The 20504-nt window shown below is 38.0% G+C and overlaps 1 protein-coding gene across 3 annotated transcripts in view; it reads right to left on the minus strand.

Annotated features, from left to right (window-relative positions):
* ADAM12 (ADAM metallopeptidase domain 12) overlaps nt 1-20504 on the minus strand; it is a 291574-nt gene that overhangs the window by 77518 nt on the left and 193552 nt on the right. For all 3 annotated transcript variants that reach the window (XR_015794354.1, XM_088131906.1, XM_088131905.1), the window contains exon 11: nt 8717-8865. Coding sequence is in view for 2 of the 3 variants with exons in the window: in XM_088131906.1 (XP_087988032.1) it covers nt 8717-8865 (149 nt within the window). In the remaining variant the exon portion in view is untranslated. The remainder of the gene's footprint in view (nt 1-8716; nt 8866-20504) is intronic.

The raw sequence follows: 20504 nt of genomic DNA on the forward strand, positions 1-20504 counted from the left end.
TCTTTCTCCATATTATGTTTTGGAACCAGGAATCACATTAATAAATGAAATAGAGGATGCTCAGCATCTTGAATACAGTTCCATTGTGATTTTTGAATGGCAATATTTGTTTAAATAATACTTTTTCAACAGTATCACTTTTTATCTTTTTATTTTATTTTTTCCTTGTTAGATATATTTAGCCAATTATACTAATTTTGACTAGAAAAAAAGCATCCAGATACTACTCTAATCTCTCTCAAGAGGTGTTATTTTTCTCTTATTAATATTTATCTTATGTTTATGCTATGAGCAGCTGTTCTCATATGTTATAAACACAATTACAGTGCTTTAAGCAATGTCTGTTTTAGCAAGAAGGACTTCAAGAAACGCCAAACTCCCCTACTGAAATCCAAAGAATGGTAAAATGCATCTAGCATTTGGATTGCCACCACTGGCAATCAGCAGATCGGAATTGCTATGGAACTGGAAAGGATGGCAAGGACACCAGTATTATAATGAATCTATACTGGGAGCAAACTTTTTTAAAGTTTGAAGGAGACTTTTCAAAGGAGTTTTCAATCCTAAAAGAAATGTGCCAGAGGCATGTCTGATCACCCCTCCTTTTCAATATCTACACTGAGAAATATTTGATGAACCAAGCACTGCATCAGGACTGAATATGAGATATGAAAATAAACAAGATATACAGATGATATTGTGCTCCTGGTAGAAAAAGAAGAGGACCTGGAACTTCTGAGAAAACAAGTGAAAATTATGATTATATTTAAGTATTAAAAAAAAAAAAAGGAAAAAAACTCTCCAAAAATTAAAACAATGGTCTATGATGCCATTCTTAAGAAAGTAAAGAAGTGTGTTTATCTTGGACACCAGGGAGTGATCTGACCATGGCAGGGGAGAAACTAATATCTCACCCAATTTCAGAGCATCATCCCATTGCTCCAACAGAAAAGCCAGGTCAGGTGTATTACCACTGTTATGTGTCGGACCTTGGATGACCTGGGACAGGCCCATGGTTGCCATAGTAGCCATGAACTTCTGAGCCATCTCTGACCCCATGTTCAGGGAAGGCAGATTAAAGCCCCCCAAGACCATAAGCCTGGGGAAATGCACCGCCAGCCCAGCCACAGAGTCAAGAAGCTCAGGCAGAGAGGTTGCTATGCAGCAGGGAGGCTGGTACACTAGCAACAGTCTCAACTGATTCCTATTAATGCCCAATGTGATAAATAATGTCTCACACCTGGTAATCTGAGGAGCAAGGCCCCTGGAAGCCTCCCAGGTTTCTTGGATGACCACCACCACCCCACCCTGGGGTCTTGGCTGGTGCCACACCCAGAAATCGGCTTGGCACATCTCAGAGAGGGGAATCCCCTCCTCCTGTCCCAGCCAAGTCTTGATAATACATGCCAGATTGGTCTTTCACTGACAATTAAGTTGTGAATCAAGATGGCTTTATTACATACTAATCTGGCATTCAGCAGCAGTAGCCGACAACCCAGGGCCTTGAAAGTCTGCCAGCTGGGGACCGGGAGTGAGTTCCAGAAGCTGGAACAATATACCTGCGACCCAGTCCCTGTGAGCAGCTTGCTACTTGTTTCCCATCATACCTCCCTCTACCTGCCAATGCTGAAATTTTGAAACCTGCCCTCATCTCTTCGGAGCCCTCCTCCTTCCCCTGTCTATATAGGTCCATGTCTCAGCCTGCCGCCCCCCTTCCTCATACACACGATGCAGCCACCGCCCAACCAGGGGTCCTTACTTCTGCCTAGCACTCAGCCCCTCTGAACAGTTAAGAACCCACTTTACTCATTCCAATACCACTCTTGTGACAGCTCCAGCTAGTCTCCTGTCACTAGACTTGTGGTGGTATAGCCAACCAGCCCACAGATTAAAAAACCTCCCACCTGATATTAAATCCAACTCTCCCCCTATCCAGTCCTCTCCATAAGGCTTTCTTAAATTACAGGGTTTGCCATCAAGATAATCAGTGCAGATCCTCAAATGCCCCCCAGCTCCAATCAAAGCGAAGGCAAAAATGGCTACCCAGCTACGTGGGGGGGCGGGGGGGGGGTTTGCAGCAGCAGGGGCTCTGGCAGCCACAACCATCCTAAATCTTCCTGTGTCCGCCACAGCAAACCCTCACCTCGCCTTCCTGCAGCAATTACAAATGGGCAGCCGTCTCCCATGCCTCAGCAGTCCCCTTTGCCTTCCTCCGCAGCACAGCTTTCATCAGTCAGTATGGCCTCTTCCTCGTCAGCGCTGGGGCTGGCCTCTCTCCCATCACACCTCCAGTCTCTGCTAGCCACCCGAAGCTCTTCCCATGCTAGGCAATCAACCCAGAGGCCCGTCGATCCAATGCCCCTCCTACCACCGCTGCCAGTTCCGACCCAGCTACCACCACTGGTTCCAATCTCTCCGGCCCACCTCACCAGGTAAGGGAGCAGGCCCTTGGTGCTGTGTGCGCTGCCTTCCCAGGGTGCCAGGCTGCTTGGGCAAAGTTGTTACTCCTCCGGGCCAAATAATCCACTGGTCTGATTTAGCTCACTTGGAAGACGATCTCTAAGGACTGTACAACAGCTCCAACCACAGCAACACACCCCAAACCATCCACAACATATTAAAATCTATCCACTAAGAGCCCCCATTCTAATTGTATGTCCCAACTCAGTGCCATGATGGAAAAAAAAAAATTGCCAGGAATTTCCTTAGAAAGGAAAACCTTTCCAAGCATGAAGAATATTCTGACCTCAAGGAAATGGACTTAAAATTAAGAATAAGAATGACCAATTGCAACATCTGGTTAATTCTTCTTTATAACTGTAAGACATGAACAATATCCAAGGAGGCTTTGAAAAGTGGCTTTTAGGATGAATCAAAAGATCAATTCCTCAAGTCCCAGAGATAGCATGGGAGTAAAGAAGGCTATCAAAGAAAGAAAATGGAGATATAGTTGGGTCATATACTCAGGCACGACTCTATAAAAAGACTCTGCTAGAAGAAACAGTGAAAAGAAAATGAAGCAAGAGACAACAAAGAGACACTTGGAGTAGCAATATATATAAATTGGACTGGTCTAAATTATGAAGAATGTGCAAGAGTAGCACAGAGGCAGACTCATGGTTTTGCTTGCATCTCTGAATGCTCTGTATACCTTTTTGGAATCAAATCTGAAGTGCTGCACAACCCTAATAAGAAAGATGTCAGGTTCTTTGGCAGCTGCCTAAAACCAAAAGTAATTATTTTCCAAGCAAAGTTTTATTGAGATAAAAAGGGACAGGATTACAAGAATTTAGAACCAATATATCCCTGAATACATTATGGTGGAGACTTTCCTATTTTCTTTCTAATAGCCCTCCTATGATCCTGCAAGGTGGGTGTCTTCACTGATAACAGGGAAACCTGCAGCTGGCTGCTTACAAAACAGTCTCCAGAACCTTTATAAATCTGAGAACTAACTCTTACAAAGGTGTAACTTACATGACTCCAAAAAGCTTATTTGATATCTTAATTTGTACCCAAATGCATGTTTGACCAAGACTTATGTCAATGCCAGCAATGTTTAGAAAAATCTACCATGGGGGCAGTTACAAAATAGTGGGGTGGCCAATCACAACATACTTGTATACCAGAAAGCAGATTGATCCTGTTGCTGTCTTTCAGCCCCAACAGCCTACTAGAATGCTTCCTATTATCCCAGCTCATCTTTAGTTTTTTTTTTTTTTCTGGGCAGGATGACACAACAGAATTCTGGACAAAGCACTGTTTGGCAGTTTCTCAACACTCATTCTGCCCCTGCCATGCACCCCTCAGCCCCCCAAACCATCTAGTCAAGTGCAACACGAATCCAACGGGCATCTCAGTTATGTTCATGAGGCTATTAGCTGAATCTCATGTAACTTGTGCTTTACACACATTTATTTCCTGTTTGCTCTCTCTTTCCATAATTTCAATAACTGGATCAAAATTTTTGTGCTGAAGTGTGTAATTTAATCATGCTCTACTGGGAGGCACACTCTTTCATAAGCCTGTAAACTAATTACTACTGGGCAAAGGTTACAAATGGGCTGGTTTCAAATCCATTATTAAAATAAAATGACACAAGTGTCATGACCTTCTTCCTCCTCCCCCAGCCACAAATCATTTAATAGAGAACCAATCAGACAAATCTTACAGTGATATGATCATCTTCAAAGAAGTTTCTCTTAAATGACCTTTTCCTAGTACTTTGTTTAAGCATTTTGTAAGCAATCACATGATGGTACTGGTGAATGCGTAGTGTTCCAAAAATTATTAAGGTCTCATAAGAGGAAGGATCAGAGTAAAGACACATAATTCTGCCTTTTACAATCATGCAACCTTGATATGTTAATAATATAAGTCATATATATCTGTTATTTCAGAAACATATGAAAATGATAGAATATACTAACCTTGTATCAGTATTTGAATGTCAATATATCGTCACGCATAAAACTCCAACCAATATATTACCATGGGTTACTAATAACATGTAGCTTTCTATAAATAGAAAGAGGCCCAAAAGGCAGAAGGGTTTCTTCAGGAAGATTTCATGTGGAGAATAAAAACTTTGAAGCAGACACAACAAGGCATGGGAGATAAAGTTCTCACAACAAAAGATGGTTCTCAAAATAACAGATGGGCTCCATGTGAATTGGATGAGGCAACAGCATCCAGAGTGAGAAAAATACCAAGAGGACTGGCCATCTTGCTGGAAGGTGTTGAGGAGGGACACCTGTAATGATTCCAAAGACTACAGTTCCCATAAGATATATGGGAACTGTAGTCTTTGGAATCATTACATCAGACAAGATACATGAATAATAGGTGTCCCTCCTCAAGTCTTTTGGAACTCCAACTTAGTCTGGCCAGTTAAACTTTGAGTTGAATAGGTGTGAAAGATGTGCAAATGTGTCAGTGGGCAGAGCTTAGAGTGAACAGGAAAAGTTGTAAACCTACATTTGTTTCTAAAAGTCTCAAGTCTTTTTTTCTGGGAAAAAAAAAAAAGCACTGGGACTGCTTTCTGGCCCTCAGTGTGAGTGGGAACAGCATGAGAAAACATATCTTAAAGTTTTTTTTGGAAATCTCATCTCCTAAATGTTGATAACCATTTCCCCTACATAATGTAAACAACACATTATAAGTACTGCTTGTGATAAATAAGAATCAATCCTAGAGAAGTTGTTCAAAGAAGTAAGGTTACATTTTCTTTTAGGTCACAGGTATCTAGTAAAAGTTTGTTGATTAGCTGGGCTGGTAAACAATTTTGTGAACGAATGATTTTTCTGGACTAATCTCCAGGCTCATCAAAATGTCCATTTATAAAATCACCTAAATTTCCTTTTAAAATTTTGAATAAGTATTCAAAGCCAGTAACTCTCACAGAATATTCAGCATGGCAATACAAGCTCTTGGTTCTGATTGATTTAGAATTAAGCATTTTCAACATCCTGAAGACAACAACATGAGATACAAAAGGAAAAAATATAAGTTATTTATTGCAAAAGGAGCAAAGAAGAAAGAAAGGAGATTATAATGGACTTGACATCTGGATGTGATTGGTAAACCAGGCTATCATTAGCAAGCACTTGTATTACCATCACCACCTGATTTTGTTTAAATAATAGGCAGTAGAGCAGAAAATAAATTCCATGTATATTCATAAATAAAACTGCATTGGCAGCAGTATCTTCAACTAAAGGGCAATGTTTGCATTTATGTGCATGCACACATCTAAAAATAATGAAAAAGAGGTTGAGAACCATCTTCTCAAAAGCAAAAAAAAAAAAAGTAATCTACTCCCTTAAATGGAGCCGTTAAAGAATTATCATGATTTAAACAAATTGAACTACAGTAGTTAAAACTTGATTTTACTCTCAGCGAAATTTATTTTGATTTTGCAGACCCCCAGTTTCAAACAACAAATGCATGCAATAGAAAAAATGAAACAAACATAAGTCACAAACTCTATGAAAGAAGGTGCATTAGGATTAGGATAAAACTATTTGAACTAGCAACAGAATACTACTGGGTTCTGACTGGGGTAGATGGAACAGTTCCCGTGACCTGGACTCTGTGGTCCTATTAATGTACCCCAAGATCGTATTTGAATTTTTGACAGCTGCTCATGTTTAATTTGTAATCTACAGGAGCCCCCAGATCCTTTCCCCATGTACTACTGTCAAGCCAGTTCTCCCCATCATAAACTTGTGGCTTTCATTTTTCCTACCCAGATGCAGAACTTCTCATTTCACTTTGTTAAATTCCATCCAATTCCTTTCAGCCCACTGCTCAAGATCTGTCTAGATCTTTTTGAATCCTCTCCCTCTCCCTCCCAAGTATTAGCTATCCCTTCCAGCTTTGTATCATCCTGGTATGAATCCCCTTAATTCCTCCTCCATGTACTGATAAAAATGCTCAACAGCACTGGGCAAAGGACAGAGCCCTGAGACACTCCACTCAATACTTCCCTCAAGCTGAAATGTATCCATTAATGAACACTCTTTGGGGGCAGTCATTCTGCAGTCATCTAGCCCCAGCTTTACCATTTTAATAAGAAAAACATAATGAGAGATTTGTCAAATGGTTTGCTGAGGGGCAGGTATACTATGGCCTGTACATTCCCTTGATCTACTCAGCTAATAACTCTGTCAAAGAAGGAGATAAGGTTAGACTGACACAATTTGTTTATGACAAACCCATGCTGGCTCCTGTTTAATTTTAACATGCCTATTCAGGTGCTAACAAATATGCCATTTAATAATCTGTTCAAGGATCTTGCCCAGCAGATACCAAGCTGACAGGTCTATAGATTCCTGGGTCTTCCTTTTTTTCCATTCTTGCAAATGGGAACAACATTTGCTCTTGTTCAGGCTTCTGAGATCTTGCCAGTCCTCCAGGAGTAACCAAAATATTAGCAAGAGTGGTTCTGTGATCACCTACCCTAGTTCTTCCAGTAGCCTGGAATGTAATCCCTCTGGCCCTGGAGCCTTACATTCATTTATGTTAGCTAAATTATCTTTTCCTTTCCCAGTGACATACCATCAGCCATCTAGGCTTCATTTCCCTTCTGAGAGAAGTTGAATGCAAAGTGGTAGTTAGAAGGTTCTGCTGAGACATGATCTCCCATTACCAATTCACCTCTTTGTCCTTGCAACAGACTCTTTGGCTTTCCTTTTGTTTCCAACATACCCACAGAACTTCTTTTTGTTTGTAGTGCCTTTTGCAAGCTTTGGCTTGTTTTGGCTTTACCCTTCCTGACACAATCTCCACAGTTCCTTGAGTTGATTTTGCATTCTTCGTTGGTTGTTCTCCTCCTTCCATTTCTTGTACATGTGTCTGTTTCTCTTCAGCATTTTAGAGAGCTCTGTATATATCCATGCTGGCTTCTTTGGAGTTTCTCTTTTCTTCCTTCTGACATGCTTTTGGCATGTAGTGTACCTTAAAGGAAACTGTTCAGGCTGATATGTGAGAGAGAAGTCTTTAGCTTAAAGGAAGACTCCTGGCAAGATATGGGGAGCTTCATCCCCATTGAAAACAATAACTGAGTGTTGTTTAATGTCCCCATTGTACCTTGTTGTTTGTATGCTATTTTCTAATGATATATGTAAAAGCTACAAGAAATTCCCAGTTAGAGATGGGATGTTTCATTTTCCTTACTGGCTGTACAGGGAGAAGGAACTATAGTGCTTTTCTTTTTGCAAAAAATTTCCTTCTTTTCTTCCTTGTAAGTCTTAACAAAATATGAATAAACCATACTTTAATTAACATGTTTTCCATTTCAACTGTATGTCCCATGAATATATTAATTTCCATTTAACATCTTAGTCCAACCCTACAATCTAGTGGCCACCAGATGTGTTAAACTCCAACTCCCATAATTCCCAGTCAGCATGGTCAAGGTCATGCTGCCTGGAAATCATTCAAATTGTAGCTCCAAGACTCTATGGGGCACTGCATGGGGGGGGGGGGGGGGAGCTGGTTTATGCACATTCCTAAAATTCTTACAGTTAATAGACAGCCTGAGAAACATTATCTCAAACTAGAAAAGCTAAACTTGTAAGAAATTGAGGGAAGTTTCCTTTCATGACTGGGATGCTACAGCAACTCTTTCCAATGTTTACTCCACCCAGCAAATCACATATAAATTGAACTCATTACTCTCTTGAGTGTGAAAGATGGCTTGGACTGAAGTACAGGTAGGGCAGTAATTGAATTTTTGGACTAAAGGAGTTCTTTAAAAACTTCAGTTAGCTGAGATAGAAGAAAGCAGATCAGATGTTTCAGAAACCAGGTGTATAAAGAAGCTCTGCAAAAATATTCAGTCATATTTGGCTTCTCTTCACTTGCTAGGTTTTCTGTCTTATGATCTTGTTTTTCTCCATTTTACACCAGGAGGATAGAAAGATATTACAACTTAATAGCTTTGCACACGTGTTCCTTTAATAATGCAGGTGACTGGGTGGATGGGAAGGATCTTTACTGTCATCTTCAAGTGACTAAGATATTTTTTCTTCAAGAATTGAAAATTTAGAATGTTTTTATTTTAACAAATTATGGAGGAGTATTTGCATTAAGGTGTAATTGGTATAAACAGGATGTACTCTTCTGCTTGCGAAGTTTCTGGAGGTATTTGTCTGGACTAAAAGCAAAGCAACTCTAACAGGCAGATATCTTTTCAAATATAACTTGCACTTACCCAGTTGAAGGGTTCATAATGCAACCCCCTTTGTCTGCAGATGTTTTGCAGTTGCAACCTCTTTCCAGTGTATCATGGTTCATACCAAAATTGTGGCCTAGTTCATGAGCCAGAGTTACTGCTGCCCCCAATGGATTGTCTGAATGATCCTAAAAAGAAAGCACAGAAATTGAAAAAATAAATCCCATTGTTATAAACAATCCAATCCTGCCCTCCATCCCAATTTATTAGAAACTATTACAGACCTAGAACTTGGTAATACTACCTAGCTGTTACCACATTACGCAGACACTTGCTGTTTTCTAGACTCATATTTGCTTTATCTTAGCTATGTAAAACTGTTTGAAAGGCAATCATCTGAGGCAATATCAGAAAGTTGTTTTTATATGAGTGGTTATCAATGCAATTTCATAAATGTTGTCTATAGAAAAACATACTGTGAAAAAAGATGAATTACATTAGCAATACAGGACATAATATTACTTAAACAATTTGCAGCATGGAGTTTTCTCCCCATACAGTTAGATTTCAAATGGTGCCTCATCCAGTTGCTTTTGTGTATGAACTGAGCCATATCTCATGTTTGAAAGATACTCTATGTTGGCCCGTTATGTTCATGTACTGTCTAGTTCCCCCTAAGCTAATGCAAAACCACCAGAAATAGCTATCGTGCAAGAGAAAGCACCAATGTCAATGTCTTCTGGAGAGAGGGTGAAAGTCCTAGGTGCTGAGAGGTGGGATGAAATAAAACATGCACCCTCTGGGTAGCCGCCTATTCCACCGCTTCAGAGAAAAGACTGCAAAAATATTTTTGCATTTCTTCAGGAACAGGAGGTGTTCTGATTAATTTTTGAAGTCACTTGGTTCAGCCTTCAAAAATCTACAGAAACCTAATTGCATCATTGGGACAGAGGGGTACAATGTCGATCTCAGATTGGTGCAGCTCTTGTGAGTAGAAAGGGACTCTGTGATTGTAGACTGTATACTCCTATTCATGGTCTGATTCACACGTGAATGTAGACTGTAACATAAATTGATGACTAATGGTCCAAAGACAGAACTTTCATATTACCTTAATGTAATGACTTAAGGGAATCATTTTATATATTCATGAATTGCAAAGAAATAAAGTAATGTAAATCCATGTGTAAATTAGACTTATGTAATTAATCATAAAGTATTATGATGCATCAGATAGTGTAATAGCTTGGTATAAATACAAATTTTTCAAAATGTTGGTAGAAAGCATTGGTATATTCACTACTATATAGTACTATAAAAGAAGTAGCAATTTTCTGAGTAAGTCCTGGAAGAACTCTGCAGTCAATATGAGTAAAGGTACCATTAAGTTTGTGTGTGTGTGTGTGTGTGTGCGCGCGTGCGCGCAACTATATCCCAGTAGAAACTCATTTCAGTGATTGACATCTTGGCTCAAACACTTACACGATAACCTTTCCATAATATTCCCTATGACATCCACCTATTGCATTGCAAAACTAATCTCCTTATACAACCCTCACCAAAAAAAAAGGGATTAGATGTTTAACATAAATGCTTGACTATTTATCAGTCAATAATTATTATATGCATCTTTCTCTAAATGCCTATTCTTCAAATGTATTCTTCAAAATGTATTCTTCAAAAATAAGTCCTCTTCACAACCTCTCAGGCATTCTCAGGGTACTGAGAATAAATGTCCAGAACTGTCTAAAATCTAAAGAAAAGGGCTTGAATGTCATAATTTTCTATTGAAGGTGCTTCTGCTAATATAAGCTGTCACATGAAAGACAAATGAAATAAAACATCCTATCAATTCAGAAAAGCTATTATTCTTTGATCATTTGAATGAATGTAATAATTTTAATGTATTTCATCCAGAACTCTATGATAGTAATTTTTAATACACTCAGTTGTGCCACTTTGCCTTTGAGATTTTTTAGAGGATGGAGCTGCCAAATGTTGTCTTTGGTTGTGGGTTTTTTTGGTTTTTTTGGAGAGGGGAGAGGACTGCTTTTTTTCTCCTTCATTGCATTGCATTGAATAGTATCAGTCACGGATCCTCAAGGTTGTGTCACCCATGAACTCAGTCATCAGCCCCATGAAAAGGGAAAGAAGAGGTCCCATTACCTCTGAGGCTACTGGTTTATGCCAAGTTTGTAAATTTTGTTTATAATACCTATTTTCAATACAATTATTTTCTTTGGTCTACAGACAGGTGTAGAACAAGTAAAACCAGTTCCTATTTTAAAGTACTCAAATGCACTTTTATGTTATAAACTACATTGTATAGTATTATCCTATGCAGCCAGCAGGAAAAAAAAAAAACATAGCAGAGAAACCAATGGATCCCAAACTCTGTTGGACTCTTGTCAGGCTAAAAAAGGAAATTAATATACCAGTTCTAGGGCTAGTAAATGTTTTATTTCTTGTCAACATGCATATGGACGTGCATCTAAAGCCTTGCTCAGTTTACCCTTAATATATCCCATGAGCACCAGTGGCTGAAGGACTGCAGCAAAGGCATAATGAGAAAGATTTTTCAGATGTAACCTGGTTGTGGTCCCAGAGCCCTTCAATATCTGGAGGGGCTAAATTATAATTATAATCTGAATTATAAACTGGTTTATGTGATGGAAGGGGGAAATGATTAAATACTTGGGAGTAATCACATTTTGGGAAGTATGGGCCAAGTTCTCATCAGGCTTAGAAAAGCTGCACACCCCTGACCTGGCGAGATCCATCTAGTGTTAGAAACTCTGAATTTCTGATATATTTAATGAATAGTTGTTAACATTATTCCTTATATAAAGAAGTACAGTGGGAAAATAATGTTGTGAAGCATATCAGCTTCAACAGCACTAGCAAAAAAAGAATGAAGAGATGTTATGTAACTTTTCCATTTGTTTTTGGTATCTACAAAAACATTAAACTTTAGTTTAAATAAACAAACTAAGCCCCAAAACATATTTCATATTTTCAGATTTTTCTTTAATGTAAGAATTGTTATAATCTTAAATAATCACAGGAATAAATAAAAGCAAAGATAGTATTACACCTGGACAAGGGCAATGAATGACATAGCTTGAATAAGATATCATTATCATCAAGCAGGAAATCAGAACTATTTGAACTAAACCTTTCTGAATACAGGTTTAATAGTTATCTAGGCCAAATTCTTCAAGGCAGGAAGTATCACACTGCAGCAAAATAAGTGCATGAAGACATTCTAAAACAAACAATTGAAAATTTCCACATTGATGAGAAAATTACAGGAAGCTAGAAGAATGCTCATGTTTCGTAGTCTGGTTTTTTTCTTCCTTCCATTTTTAAATTGTTTTCATTTGTCACATGTTTTTACAAGATGTTTCACATCAATCTGAAATCATCCATGACTCCAACAACTGAAGACTACAGAGCACAAGATTAAGATGGTTTCAATGAAGCACTGATTCTTAAAGTTTACATTCAAGACAGGTTTTGAGAAAAAAACTAAATCGTTGGACAGTAGAGCCATCTCCACTACCTGGTTTTTCAATCAATCACCTTATGTCTGGATTACTATCAGGTTTAACTACTTAGGTAGTCAAAAAAGTTAAGATGCCAGCCATACCACATGATCACAGTCCTGCCTTCTTTTTACATCTGCTGCATTTACAAAGGGGGCAGGGCTTTGATTGTGCAGTTGCAGTTGCCATCTTAATTTGTTTTGCTTCCCCCCCCCCCCCAGGACACCCCTGATTGCTTCTCTGTCTTGCCTTAAGTCTTGTACAAAACTAGGGAGGCAAAGACAAAAAGGACAGTTCAAACAACAAAAATAAAACACCTGTAGCAATTGGAAAGTGTGGTCCAGGATTCAAGGCAAAGTGTTCCAATATATGTATCAGGGTCCAGAGAGTTAGGTTGGATTATTTCCCTTGAAGGATACTATATCTTTTACATGAGTGTATTTAGGTTTATCCCTACTCTTGCATTCTCCTAAGGCTCTCCTTTCAGCCAACTGTAAGTAAGACTTGTGTCCTTCCTGCTTCCTCCTGCAACTCTACACTGTTCTACACTTCACTAGTGTATATTGCCTACCATTAATGGACCATACACATTTTATGCATTTTAGCTGACAGCAGCCAACTAAACAATGGGGCAGGGGGGTTACTATATAAAACACCCTACAACTGGATTCTCCTTACATCATTATTGCATGTATATTGATTGAATAACAGAGTTGCCATACTGTCACCACAGTATGTGTTGTGGCACTGCGCTCTCACCACCATGAACAGGCTTTGTGCTAAACACTACTAGCCAGCTTCTCCAAGTTGTTTTCTATGACAAAATCTACTCGCCTGGCACCAAGTACACTGATTTAATCAGTGGTGAACTGCAGCCAAAATATTCCATCATTCTTCCTTCCTAACTTTATTAATACTATCAAGTTGCATTCACATCAAAGTCAAGTCAAAGAGCCAGTTTGGTCTAGTGGTTAAGGCTCCAGACTAGAAAGCAGGAGACTGTGAGCTCTAGTCCTGCCTTAGGCACAAAAGTCGGCTGGATGACTTTGGGCCAGTCACTCTCCCTCAGCCCAACTCACCTCACAGGGTTGTTGTTGTGGGGAAAACAGGAGGAGGAGGAAGGAGTTTTAGGTATGTTCGCCATCTTGAATTATATAAAAATAATAAAGGCAGAATAAACAAATCTAAAAAAATAAGTTAACAGCAAATGCAAAAATACATTAAGCTATTGGCAAGTGAGTTTTTAACTGTTCTGTCTCCAACCTGGGCTGGTTTTTTTAGGCCACCTGATGATCATCATCATCCCCAAGGATGACCACACTGATGCCAAACTTAGTCCAGTGCAGCTCAGTGCAGCCTCTTGAGCTCTTAATTCACCAGCCTTTAACTCTACCGGAACTGGAGTACAGACTTGTACCATCCCATCCAGCTGATGGAAGATAATGTGCATTGTACAGCTGCTGGGGTAGCTAATTCTGTCCTTTTCTTTTGTTATTTTTGTTTTTATTTTTTATTGTTTTACCATTTGGGGCAGTACATTGTGTTCCTATTTTATCTATAGTGTTAGTGTTATTTATTTAATATGCACACCCTGACAATACTGAGAATAGAAAGGACAAAAGGTGTGTTATAGAAACTTCCCAGGCTCTTTGATTTCTGCAAAGCCAGCAAAGAAATTAAAAAATGATCTCTTCCTAAACAAAGCAAACTAATAAGAGGACAGCAAACAAAGAAGATAAATTAAATTCTTTTCCAACAGACATGATGTTCTGGAATTGGAATCAGTGCTCAGAACTGTAGAAGCAATGTAAAATAGAGCTTCTCTTTTCTTTCCTGGAGGAATGATCACAAAAGAACAAATTGTCTTCTGCTTCTCTAGTTCTGCCAACTGCTTTGGTGGGTACAACTGAATGACCTCTAATCATCTCTTGGAGACCCTTCTCCCCTCTGTGTAATGAACAGGAAGAATTATTTCTGAAGGAGGATGTAGCTGAATACAGGCCTAAGTAATGCCTTTTAACAGCACAAACTGTAATGGTTATTCCTGAATAATTTGTAGCAGTAAAACAAAAAAGGTAGACTTGCTAAAAGACTACCTCAAAACATTTATGAAAAAGCATTCAGATAGGCTGACAGCTTCTATAAAAGTTCTAGATACATCTTTTGAGGCATTCAGCAAATTGGCACATTGGATAACCACATACTAACTGATTACCAGGCAAGATTGAACCCAGAAAAATAAAAGGAACTGCAAAACAAAGTAGTTGGGTTCAACATAATCAGATCACACTTCAGATTCTAATACAGTTAATAGAAGACACTGGTTCTGAAGGAAAGCATTTGTTCACTATTGTGTCCACTCCTTTGCTGCTAATATCATCACACTGATTTGAATGCAGTCCAATGGTTGCCAAGCATGGTAGGAAGAAAGAGCAATCTTCTCGCATTTAACTGTTCTGAAACTTATATAAAATGAAAACCTTTTTAGTAGTGTTCCCAATTTTTCCAGCATGGGTGTTTCATAATAAGAAAGTAAACCGGTTGATTATTTCAAATGAGACAGCTGTAGCAAATTACACTGATACTAGCTACATGGGTATAGTGCCAATTGATAATGTCCCCAGTGCTCCTGTACTGTGACCTTGACAACCAAGTTTAAACAACTAGTCTGTCTAATGAAAATTCTTTAAATGACACATTAGAAACCAGGCTGATTAACTCTTTTGGCATACCACCAAGACATGAACGATCAGAAATCCTATATAGGCTGGGGGGATTTAAACAACATTAATGTCAATTACTGGTGCAGCTGAATTATTAGCTGCCATTTTGCCTTCAGAAGCCATGCCTAACACTAACAGTTTAAATTAGGAAATATTTCTTCAGGTTGATGCTCCTAAAATGGAGAGTTGTGAAAAGTTGCTGAACAGAAGATAAGAAGAAAGGCAACCAAGCAAAGACCGACTCAATCTTTGCTTGGATGCCTTTGCTAAAAGAATGGTCAAAGAGGCAATCTGAGGAGTCTGTGATTAAAAAGCAGAGTCAGAGAAGTGTTGACTCTCTGAAGATAATAGATCTATCTCCCCTTTTCTCCTCTGAAGGCTTTGTTACCACTGTCTAAATGTCATTTGGGCCTGCATCATCTGGAAGCTCCTGACAATTGTGTCATGGGAAATCAGTGGATAATTATCTATCACAGGTGGAGGATTTACAACTACCAACAGATTAGCCACTAAATTTATCACTGATGCAAAACCTGCCGTTGGAGCTGAAATTTTCTCCCTTAATAAAAACATTCTTGTTTGAACCCCAACTGATAATACAATATTGGATAGGAAATGGAGTGATTCTTCAGAGCACATTAGCATGGTCAACATTATGTGTCACAACATGATGTATCCATACGTTCATGGCAGGACTTAAAATGTGAATAGCACCTTCATTGATTTCATTTTCAGATCTGTTCTCCAGTTTCAGAAAACTTGATCAACAGTACATACGGAAATTAATGGCTTTGCTTTGTATGTTATGAATTCTTCTCAGTGTGTCAGAAATAGTAGAGGTAAAGATGACCTCACAATGTTTTTGACTATAGGCTTAGGTGGTTGAACTTCAACCTTGCAACCACTTTGCAGAAGCTGTTATAGGGAGGTTTGATAGTTGTAAACTGTTGCTTATTAACAATTACCTCAATAAAAGTGCAGGATTATTCAACAAACTTTGTCTCACAACAGGAAAAGTATTATTGATCTTTTAATGGCCTTCTCAAAGTCTGAGATTATAACTGCATGAGACCCTTAATGAAAGAACAGGACCAAATGATCCTGCCTTATTTGTAGCCTTCTATATAACCTGCTGGCTCCATTATAGCTGTAAAGACACCACATGTAAATATGTTACCTTGTGTTTAGTCTTATTGGTGAAGAGACTGTCTATTTTCATCCTTAAAGGGGCAGTAGTCAATGATGCCAATGGCATATGTACTCATTGGGTAGGCCAGAAAGCCAGTGTTCAGGATCATGTCATTGCCTCACACAATCCATTGCCTAAGCAATACTAAGCATTTAACTCTCATCCTTAGGCTGAAAAGATTGTAAATTGATGTTAAAATTTATTTAGTTATTTGTTCATTCATTTAGGCATCTTAGTTAAATTATTGTGTTGGTGATTTTAGTAGGGTATGACATTACATATTTAATTGGTTTTCCCGACTGTAAGCTGTTTTCTGAATTATATATTTGTAATTTTTATTATAGTGTAAAGATTTGTTTTTATTGGTTGTCTTTTATATTCTGATGCTTTAATTAATTTAAATTGATTGGTCATTATGCACCCTGCTGGAATGTGCAATAATAATAATGATAATCTGATTGTCTGTGTAATAGTGGGAAATCCATCTAAAAGTGATCACATGCTTATAGACCACCTTAAACTTGGACTGCATCTAGGTGTGATCTTATACTACTAGAATGAATAAAATCCATTGTGGAATGGTGAGCACTTATGTTGGCTACTTTTTACTTGTACTAATCAAACACTCCATATACCAGAAACTGGGGTTTAGCCATAGGAGTTCCAGTCTATAAAAACAGAAGATGCCCTCATTCAGTTAATTACAGAAGATTTAGTCTACTTAGTGTTAGTAATAAGCTACACCATGTACCTTTTTGTGAACCTATCAAAGTGGATGGACAGGACAGGGAAGAACAAACTGGCTTAATGGAAACTGGGCTCAAGTAGGATCAAATATTAGTCCTGCAATACCTATTTGAAAAATCCACAGGTACTGCTAAACTCTTTGTGCAGTTTGTGTTTATATTAAATCAGCTTTTGTCGCCATATCTAAAGAGAAGCTTTAAATAAAGCCAGAAGCTTCCACAATATATCATCATCCTCTCCCGCTCATCTGTAAGCAACGTGACAATACTCTCCTAGGGTAAGGATATTCCCTAGTGGTATTCTAACATACCAGTTCTGCTCTCATTGCTCTCTTTTGACTAAATAGACCAGGTAGACCCATCACTTTTATACTCATCTTGGCAAATCTAAAGCCATTAATTACTCTCAACATTGAACAATTTTTGTGCTTTGCCTGCATTGACCCAGGGGTTTGACTTGTTAAGTCCCAATACTTAAATAAATGTGAATGGTATTTTTGTACATTTAGCCTGTAATTGTATCCCATGAGGCGTCTGCCTAACTCTCTCATTGTGGTTATTTGATACAGGATTATCCATAAAGATTTGTTCGTTCATTCATTCATTCAATAGAACTATCAAACACATAAGAGATCACAATGCCTGGAAAAGCAACAAGATTTCATTTAAAAATAATAAGAAAATACCTGAATGCTATTTATGTGTGTTATTTACAAATGCAACAAGAAATACTATAAAAGTAATTACAACAGATTAATGAAGAATAATAAGTCTACCTTTAATAAATAATTCTCTCAATTTTTTCTGGATGATTCATTTCTGTTAAAATGAGTGCTTTTCCAAAATCAATTTTCTCTTAGAGAACATTTCAATATTAAAACATCAGCACTGAATGATAAATACATTAGAGGGTATGGAGAGAAAAAGAAAGAGAAGAAGAAGTTGTAATGATACTGAGAAGGAAGCATGTGGGGAGGGAAACTAGCAATTCCCAAAATATGCATGCATTACCCTGTAATCAGCCTGAAGTGTTAATTAGACTCACATAAATGATAGGTATTTCAGAATATATTTAGAAATAGTAGCTTATTTTAGAAATGTATTATAGGCATTTCTGTAGCTGTTACCAAAGGAAATGTCCATTATCAATTTGTTAAGCACAATTCTGGATGTAAATATAAATTTGTCATCTGATAGCTATTTATTTAATTTGTATACCACCAGCCTCAACTGACTCCCTGTTGTTTACATCATAGCCACAAAAAAATAAAATAAAACCACAATCAACATAATAATGATAAAACTATAGTCCCACCATGATTACTCATAAACCATTAACCTCCAAGTGCCTTCTAAATGAGGGGCTTCATTTTTAAGGTCTCTCTGAAGTATGTCAAGATAGATGTACTCTGAATATTGTTCTGTGGATGCCACCATAAAAACATGCTACCTTTTACACCCTACCCAATCTCACCACTGTAACAGAGAGTAGTTAGAGATTAATGAACTCTGAATCCATTAATAGAGTTTTTCAATTTTATAAGTCATTATATAAATTGAAGGAGTAGGCTGATCAATATGACTAATCAATGTTTGTGACAAATTAACATTCAACCATTATCACAAGATAGTACTGATATTTTGGAAGTGCCTCTGTCAATTCAGGAGATACTAGAAATTATTCAATTAGTGAAAAATGGGAAATTATGGTCCCAATTGCAATCATAACTCGAGGACTACTTGTATTCTGTTTCCTTGTCTATAACATCTCTATCAAATTTGGATTAACTGAGCTTTTATCAAACATTCTTTTATATATGGGTTCCTTCACCCTCCAAAATTTTGATAAACCAAACCTTACTGCCATTAACATAAAATTAAGTAATGTTTTATTCTTTGAATATATATATATTTACTCTGCACAGTAATAAAAAGAATATAGTAATTAAATAATAATTTAAAGGGCCCATTTAGGCCACCAATCCAACTCTCTGCTGAGTGTAGAAATCCAAATTAAAGTACTTTGTACAGATGCCTGCTCAAGCACACCCAATGAAAAGAAACCTATTACCTGTTTGGTTAATTGGTTCCACTGTCATCTGTCAGTTTTGTGTCATCTGCAAATTAAATGAGCATTGTATCCACTAAAAAAAAGTCATAAATAAAAATATGAAGAATGAGAACTCCTGACCTATCTTTTTGGCACCCCACACTAAATCACTCTCCAACTGTTTAGTACTCTTTAAGCTTTGTATCCATTTAATTATTATGCCATCTAACCCACACTTAGCTAGCTTGCTAATCAGCATATTACAGGGTGGTTGTAATATTCCTTAACTTCAGCAAAGCATTTGACGTCTATAGCATTCTAGCAACTAAGGTTAGCTTGGCTAGATTTGTTCTTGACGTATCTCTGACTTCTGGTAATTGCCACATTGTTTCTAGGAGCAATCCCTTCCTTGTCTACTCTATAATCTTGGGTATAATTGCCAGGCTGTTTGGTTTGTAGTTGCTGGATCTACCTTCCCCCCTTTCTGAAGATAAGGACAACTTTTGCTGTCTTCCAGTTGTCTGGCAATCCACCAGACTGATACATGATTTTGAGAGATATCAATATGGTACCACGAATTAGTTTCTTCACTATCTGAGGATAGTTTTTATTTTATTTATTTACCTAATTTTTCAACCGTCCATCTCCCCTCAATGGGGGAACTCTGGGCGATTCACAACAAACATTAAAAACATAAATATCCATAAACACATAAAACATTAATTAAAAACATTACTAAAAAGGAGAAGGAGAGTCCAAGAGGATGAAAAACCTGAGGCTGAAGACAGAAGGCCTCTATGGGGCTAGCCATCCTCATGCTTGAGGTATTCCCTCCCCACCCCAGGCCAGGTGGCAGAACCAGGTCTTCAAAACCTTACGGAAGGCCAGGTGTGTGGGGGCCAATCGCACCTCTGGGGGCAGAATGTTCCAAAGAGCAGGGGCTACTGCAGAGAAGGCCCACCTTCTGGACCCCACCAGTCGAAGTTCTTTCACTGAGGGGGTCCGAAGCATGCCCTCTCTGTGTGAACGGGTGGGACAGGTTGAAGTTAATGAAGTTTCTTCATTAACTTAAGATACAGTTCACCTGACACCAGAGATTTAAACTTGAAGTAAATAATTATATTACTAAGTAAATAGTTACTCTCTGATCATCTTAATTCATCCTGTTCTTCACAATTATGTGCTAAAGCACATACTCTCCTGCTGGAGATATTTGAGGAGGTGAGTAGTTTTGCTTTTATTGCCTAAAAGCATTTTACAGTCTTTGCTTTTTAGCTGGAATATCATTTTTTTCTGACTATATCTAAAGAAGCCCATTTTTTTATTCTTAGTATGTTAATCTCAGTTCATTCTATGCTTTCACAATTCTCTTTGAATCTTTTGTAAGTGTCCTTTTTTTGTTTTCAGATTCTCATTAAGCTTTTTGTATAGCTTGATTTCTTCTGCTGTCCTCAATTTTTTCCTCATTGGACTTTTTTTTAGTATTTCTTTCTTTGTGAATTCCCATCAATCTTGAGCTCCTTTTCCCATTAGTTTTACCAACAATTCCACTTACAGACTTTAAAATCCACTTA

Source organism: Python bivittatus, unplaced genomic scaffold, assembly GCF_059951505.1.
Source record: "Python bivittatus isolate LINGU-HERP-01145 unplaced genomic scaffold, Pbiv_v1 ctg000980_np1212, whole genome shotgun sequence".
Lineage (NCBI taxonomy): Eukaryota > Metazoa > Chordata > Lepidosauria > Squamata > Pythonidae > Python > Python bivittatus.